General features: G+C 47.8%; 1 protein-coding gene across 1 annotated transcript in view; it reads left to right on the forward strand.

Annotated features, from left to right (window-relative positions):
- Positions 1-4641, forward strand: part of LOC134459631 (potassium voltage-gated channel subfamily H member 5-like) — a gene marked incomplete at its 3' end in the record, with an annotated part of 16008 nt that extends 11367 nt beyond the window's left edge. The window contains exons 13-14 of the mRNA XM_063211980.1: positions 2098-2294; positions 3481-4641. Of these exons, the coding sequence (XP_063068050.1) occupies positions 2098-2294; positions 3481-4641 (1358 nt within the window). The remainder of the gene's footprint in view (positions 1-2097; positions 2295-3480) is intronic.
- Between the last annotated feature and the right edge of the window lie 1959 nt (positions 4642-6600).

A 6600-nucleotide genomic window follows, 5' to 3' on the forward strand; every position in this document is an offset into this window, starting at 1 on the left:
CAGCTATCAGCAGATCTAAAAAATGTATTTTTTCACTGTCATATTCCATGGTGAATTTCAAAGTTGGATATGTTCCATTTATATGTTCATTAAATTTAAATAAGTCATCTTCAGTACCTACAAACACCACTAGGATGTCATCAATAAATCTTTTGTACAGTAAAATGTTGTCAAAAAAAGGATTGTTGTTAAAAATGTTTCTCTCTTCCCATAAACCCATGTACAAATTGGCATAATTAGGCGCAAAAGGGGAGCCCATGCTTGTCCCTTGAGTTTGCAAGTAAAATTTGTTGTTAAACATGAAGTAATTTGATTTTAAAATAAACTCAGTTAGCTCCATCAACAATTCGACAGGGAGGGTATCTTTGTGCGGTGTGCGGTGATTCATCTTTCATTTACTTGGATTACTCTTACTGCACATCACCAGCACCTGGACAAGTGGTTGTGCACAGGGACGTTACTTTGAGTAACACATACATTCACACTCACTCACTTGGGGGCCTTCCATAGTCGATGCATCACTATACATAAGCAGTAGTCAAGACTACACATTGCTACATTTTCATTACATATACACACAGCAATGTGTAGCAAAACACATCCTCCCAATCTTTGATATGCGATGGACTGATAAGTTCTTTGCTTTGTCGGTGAGCTACATCCAACAAACCAGCTTGACAAAATTTGTCGGAGGAGATTGACATTGTCATGGGAAACCATAGCTGTTCAAGCTGTCCAAGGGGTTCAAGTTTTACGTTTTACCAGACATGTTTCGTCAGTGTAAAATCCGTCATCAAGTTACACCATCGAAACATGTCAGTTACAGGATACAAATTTGACATGTCTGAGGGAAAAAAACGTAAAACTCCAATGGGACATTCACATTCTTTGCAGAATTCATGCTTGTAAGTGCTTCAGTCCTAAACATGTTTCTTTCACGTTACATCTGGGCATTGAGTTCTGGGAGGGGTTTGTTCTTGTTCTTACACACACACACACACACACACACACACACACACACACACACACACACACACACACACACACACACACACACACACACACACACACACACACACACACACACACACAGAGTTTTGTAAGACTGGGGCACTTACACTGCAGGCAAAGTTCTACGTACGTAGAGCTTAAAACCATTTGACATGCTCCTAAAGTAGGCCACATACATGCGCGCGCACACACACACACACACACACACACACACACACGTTCACAGAGAGAGAGAGAGAGAGAGAGAGAGAGAGAGAGAGAGAGAGAGAGAGAGAGAGCATTCCTGTATGCATTTCTGTTTCTCCTCCTCTCCTCCATCTTTCTCACCCACCATCTAGCCATCTATTGCTTCTGGGAAAATAACTACTATTATCGTTATTATCTTATACACTATGGTTGTGAAAGGGCATGCACAAACAAGTGGTGTAGCACAATCCATGTTAGGGGGTCCTCCTCCCCCCTCTATGTCTGAGGTGCCCCATGCTATACCTGGTGCCATACCCTGGGGGCTGTTCCCTTGGGGCACCAGTTGGGCTGCCCCCTTGCATGGGTGAGGCATAAATGCTGTTTCATTTTGTTCACTGTGAGCTGTGGCGTACTATATCACAAGGATAATTGGGACATTCTATAGATGTATTACATTATGTCTTCTTATTAATTCAAGTTTTCTTTTTTTCCAGTTATGTTAAAGTTTTACGTTTTACCTGACATGTTTAGGTTACACCAAAAAAATGTTTTAACTTGAATGGGACATTCACATTCTTTGCAGAAGTCATGCTGCCCATTCACAAATGTTACATTTTTCAAGAATACGTACATACTGACTGGACTGAGGACACCATCATGAATGATATGTCTGTGGCGCCCACTTCATATCTGAATTTATCGTGACCATCCATTTTCTTATTTCTGAAAAAAAAGTTAGTGTCTTTACAAATATGCGGTACTCAGTCGATTCTGCTCCAACAATGCGTGCGCAGTATGTATGATTGTTTCACATCTGTGTACAAACAGTACAGGGGTCTATAACACTTGAATGGGAGGTTCCATCTCCGTCTTTCCCTCCACTCCTCCCATCCTCCTCAGGTAAGGGCGATGTGTTTGGGGATGTCTTCTGGAAGGAGTCGGCGCTGGCTCCCGCGTGCGCTAACGTGCGGGCGCTAACCTACTGCGACCTGCACATCATCCAGCGGGCCTCGCTGCTGAGGGTGCTCCAATTCTACACCGCCTTCGCACAGTCCTTCGCACGCCACCTTGTGCTCACCTGCAACCTCCGCAAGCGCGTACGTATGCATGCACACACGCGCAAACACACACACACATACATACATACACACACACACACACACACACACACACACACACACACACACACACACACACTTTCTCTCTCTCTGCCGCTCTCTCTCTCTCTCTCTCTCTCTCTCTCTCTCTCTCTCTCTCTCTCTCTCTCTCTCTCTCTCTCTCTCTCTCTCTCTCTCTCTCTCTCTCGCTATGTCCCTGTCTTTTTTGTACACCAGTTTGGCCTCACACTTTCTCTCTTTGTCTCTAGCTCTCTCTTGCTCACTCGTTTCCACAGCCTCTGTCACCCCAGTCAACGTTTGCCTACTAATGGCTCATTGAAGCATCGGCTGACTCGGGACATTAATTGATTAACTAATCCTACCTTGTACCCCTTTAAAAAGCCTATCCAATTAAAAAAATAGAAAACGTATTGTCTGTGATCACTGTGAAGCGTACTGTCATTATTCATGCTAATTGCAGAGATGAATAACATAAGTAATTATATTAGTGCATCTTGCATGTAGATCTGAAAGACAGCATGGAATCTATGCCTGTCATGGCCTCACACACACACACGCACACACACACACTCGCGCGCGCACAAACACACACACACACACACACACACACACACACACACACACACACACACACACACACACACATACACACACAGGCATCTTCTATTACACAAAGAGTACAGACTGTCCTTAATTCATCTCTAGACCTAATACTGACTTTGTGCGTGCGTGTGTTTGGTTTGTGTGTATGTGCTGGTACATTTCATTATCGCTGGCACAGACTGTCCTCTGCCCTCAATTGATATCCCTGTGACGAAATGGGATAGATGAGCATAGCGCTAATCTACATCATCAACTTGAAGTTGTCTCTGTCTAGCCCTCTCTCCCGTCTGCATTTCTTTCCCTCTCTGTCTCTCATATCCTGTCAGTGGTGATCATAATCATCCAGGGAAATTAATGAACAAACTTTCCTGCTAGTCCTAACTAATGAACTAATGACAACTCCAGAGGAACATTGAAACGAGTTTCATCCTGGTATGTGTGTGTGTGTCTGAAGTATATTAACAAGCTGTGTGTATGTGTGTGTGCGCGTGTGTGTCTCTGTCTGTCTGTCTGTCTGCCTGCCTGCCTGCCTGCCTGCCTGTCTGTCTGTCTGTGTACATAGTTTGTTTTCCGCAAGATAGCGGACGTGCGTCGCGAAGAGGAGGAGAGGAGGCGAGGAGGGGGCCAGACTCCGATACCGCCCCACCACCCCGTCAGGAAACTCCTCCGGCGCTTCAAGCAGCAGAGGCAGAACCAGCACGCGCCGGACCCAACCCAGCCACCGGACCTGGAAAACAACCAGCAGCAAGGAGAGACCCTGGGTCAGAACCACACCTTGGACCATCCCACGGGGCTGGACAGCTCCATGGGCTGGTCGGGCAGCTCCACACCCCTGATAACCAGCCTCCATTCCCCGCTCCACACCACGCCACCCATCCCCAACCAGGCCGGCCAGAACCACAGCAGGCGGCGTGACGCGGCAGAGTCGACTCAGAACCACAGCGCCCCCTACCTGAAGACGACGAGCAGCATCATACTCAGCAGAACACAGCTGGTCACGCCCACTCCTCTAGCCGCACCTACCGCGGGTGGCTGGCTCCGCCTACGGAACAACATGGGTGCCCCCAGCCCAGCGCCCTCCTCCGTCTCCATCCATTCCTCTGGCCACGCCCCCTCATCTACCCAAACTCACTCCAGTAGCCACACCCTTGTCCAGGGGCAGCAGGGGAGGGAGGGCCTTGGCCACGCCCCCAGGGCGGCCTCCATGGATCGCCTGTCGGCCGCAGGGGTCAAGGGTCAGGAGGGTGGGCCCGGGGGCGGGGCTAAGAGCTACCTACGTAAGACGGACTCCTGGGATAGCGGGCTGACCTACAGCGACCAGCGGCTGGACCGCACGCACACGCCCTCGCCCCCGCACACGCCACACGCGCACTACACACACACGCCCTCGCCCCCGCACACGCCATTCAAACGCACGCACACACCCTCGTCCCCTCACGCGCGCACCCCATCACCTCCGCACACACCCCCACCGCCACTGGAGCAGTACAGGGGAACTCAGAGTCGGCGTCCCTCCGGGTGTGTGTGCGGCGCGCAGGGCCAAGAGTGTGTGTGCGAACAGCAGCGTCAGGCCTGCGTGTTAGTGCAGGAGGCCAAGGAGGAGCTGAGGGCGGAGCTACAGGCTGTGAGCGTGCGATTGGCCGGCGTGGAGCAGCAGGTGAGCCAGGTCCTCAAGCTGCTGTTGGAAGAGCACACGCACGCGGCCGCAAACACACACACCACCTCCACCACCGCGTAGACGCACACACACACAAGCGGCACGTCTGCTGCTGCACACACACACACGCACACACATACACACGCAGCGTCTCGGGCCAAGGTCAAAACACAGGACATCTACTCTGTCTCTACTCCGGCCTCACCTGACTGACACTTGACACACACGCGCACGCGCACACATGCACACACACACACACACGCACACACACACGCGCACACACACACACACACAGACACACACACAAAGGTCATTGACATAAAGGTATAGCCAGGCTGTCGCCAGCTGGTGCCTCTGCTCAATTTCAACTGCAACACGTGTCTGTCTGTGTGTGTGTGTGTGTGTGTGTGTGTGTGTGTGTGTGTGTGTGTGTGTGTGTGTGTGTGTGTGTGTGTGTGTGTGTGTGTGTGTGTGCGTGTAAACCTACAAAACCAACACAAAAGTAAAGAAATATGCACATGGAGGGGGCACGGAAGGATACACATACGCATAGTATACGCACATACACAGGATGTAATGTACCTTAGCTCTTGGCATGTTTGATGAAGACAATGATTTTTGAGAGAAATATTTTGATGTTTATGAAGAACACAATGGAATCAGTGTGTGTGTGTGTGTGTGTGTATAAGGAGCAGCACAAACTAGCGTGTGTGTTCAACCAATACAACTGGTGACTGTGTGTCTTTTAAAACCCACTTGCTGGTATAGCTTGGACAAAGTCCCTATCATCTAAATCACACATTTGTGAGATCAAAAAGTCTTAATCTATGCATTGATGAGACTCAACAGTGAACGCATACACTCTTCCCTTCATACGTATTATTCCCCCTTTAGTATATCATCCATGTAGGTCAGCAAACTATAATCTATACGATGCCCCTCTATACAAACCCTTTAGCCTACAATGCATATTGTATACATGACTGGTATAACATGCTGCCTAATAGTACATGTAATAAGAGCTATTGTAGTCTATAAACCTGCCCAGTGAAAAGCTACGCCCTCAATGCGGAACGTCTGTCCAGTTTGTTATGCTCTCCTGATAAATAAAGACAACAGTTGCAGTTGAGAATGTGCTTTTTTTCTAAATCAAATGTACTACCGGTAATTCAGTTGCCCGCACCTGAAGACATTTTTCTGGAGTTGAACACTTTCCTATACCTCTGCCAAGCCAGCTCAGATCAAGAAAGAAACAGAATCAGATTGTACCATTTTGAATGTCAACATGGGACCGAAAGCCTCAGTGAACAGATTTATTTTGAGATGCTTTTTGGAGTTTGAGGACACAGTATACTGTAAGTGGACAAATTGTATAATACTGGCAAACTGGCAGAGGTGTCAAAAACTGGTAAAGAAGTTTAAAACTTGGAACACTGTTATTGATATCTTGAGTACTCATTGCGATCATCAGATCCAGTGTGGATGGGATCAAATTTGTATCAGGGTTTTTATTTTGAGAAAACGGGATTGGCATCTCTCCAAGCTGGCCCTTGTCTGAGTAGATTTGGGACCATGATTGAAAGTAGAGCTGGAAGAAATCGAATACATACTGGGGAGCAATTCCTGCTGCCCCCATGAAGTTGCAACCCTCTACATCAGTGGTTCTCAACCTTTTTTGAACAAACTCCCCCCTGGACCTCATCCTAAGCCTCCCAACGCCCCCTTGACCTCATCATAAGCCTGCCAATTGAAAAAATCAAATGGACTAATGTTCCCAATCACAACTAAGCCCTGCCCCCTCTCAACGCCCCCTAGGGCTCCCCAATATCCCCTAGGGGGCTGTACCGCCCCCGTTGAGAAACACTGCTCTGCACATTTAACCCCTTTCAGTAGGCCTACTGTATTCAATTAACGCCAACATACTGTAACACTGTAGTTATTTTAAATAACCAATCTATTATTTCTCTACAATATTTAGTGTTTTCACTAATTGCCCCCTTCAGAGTGCCTCAATAACCACGTATA

This window comes from Engraulis encrasicolus, chromosome 2, assembly GCF_034702125.1.
Source record: "Engraulis encrasicolus isolate BLACKSEA-1 chromosome 2, IST_EnEncr_1.0, whole genome shotgun sequence".
NCBI classification, from domain to species: domain Eukaryota; kingdom Metazoa; phylum Chordata; class Actinopteri; order Clupeiformes; family Engraulidae; genus Engraulis; species Engraulis encrasicolus.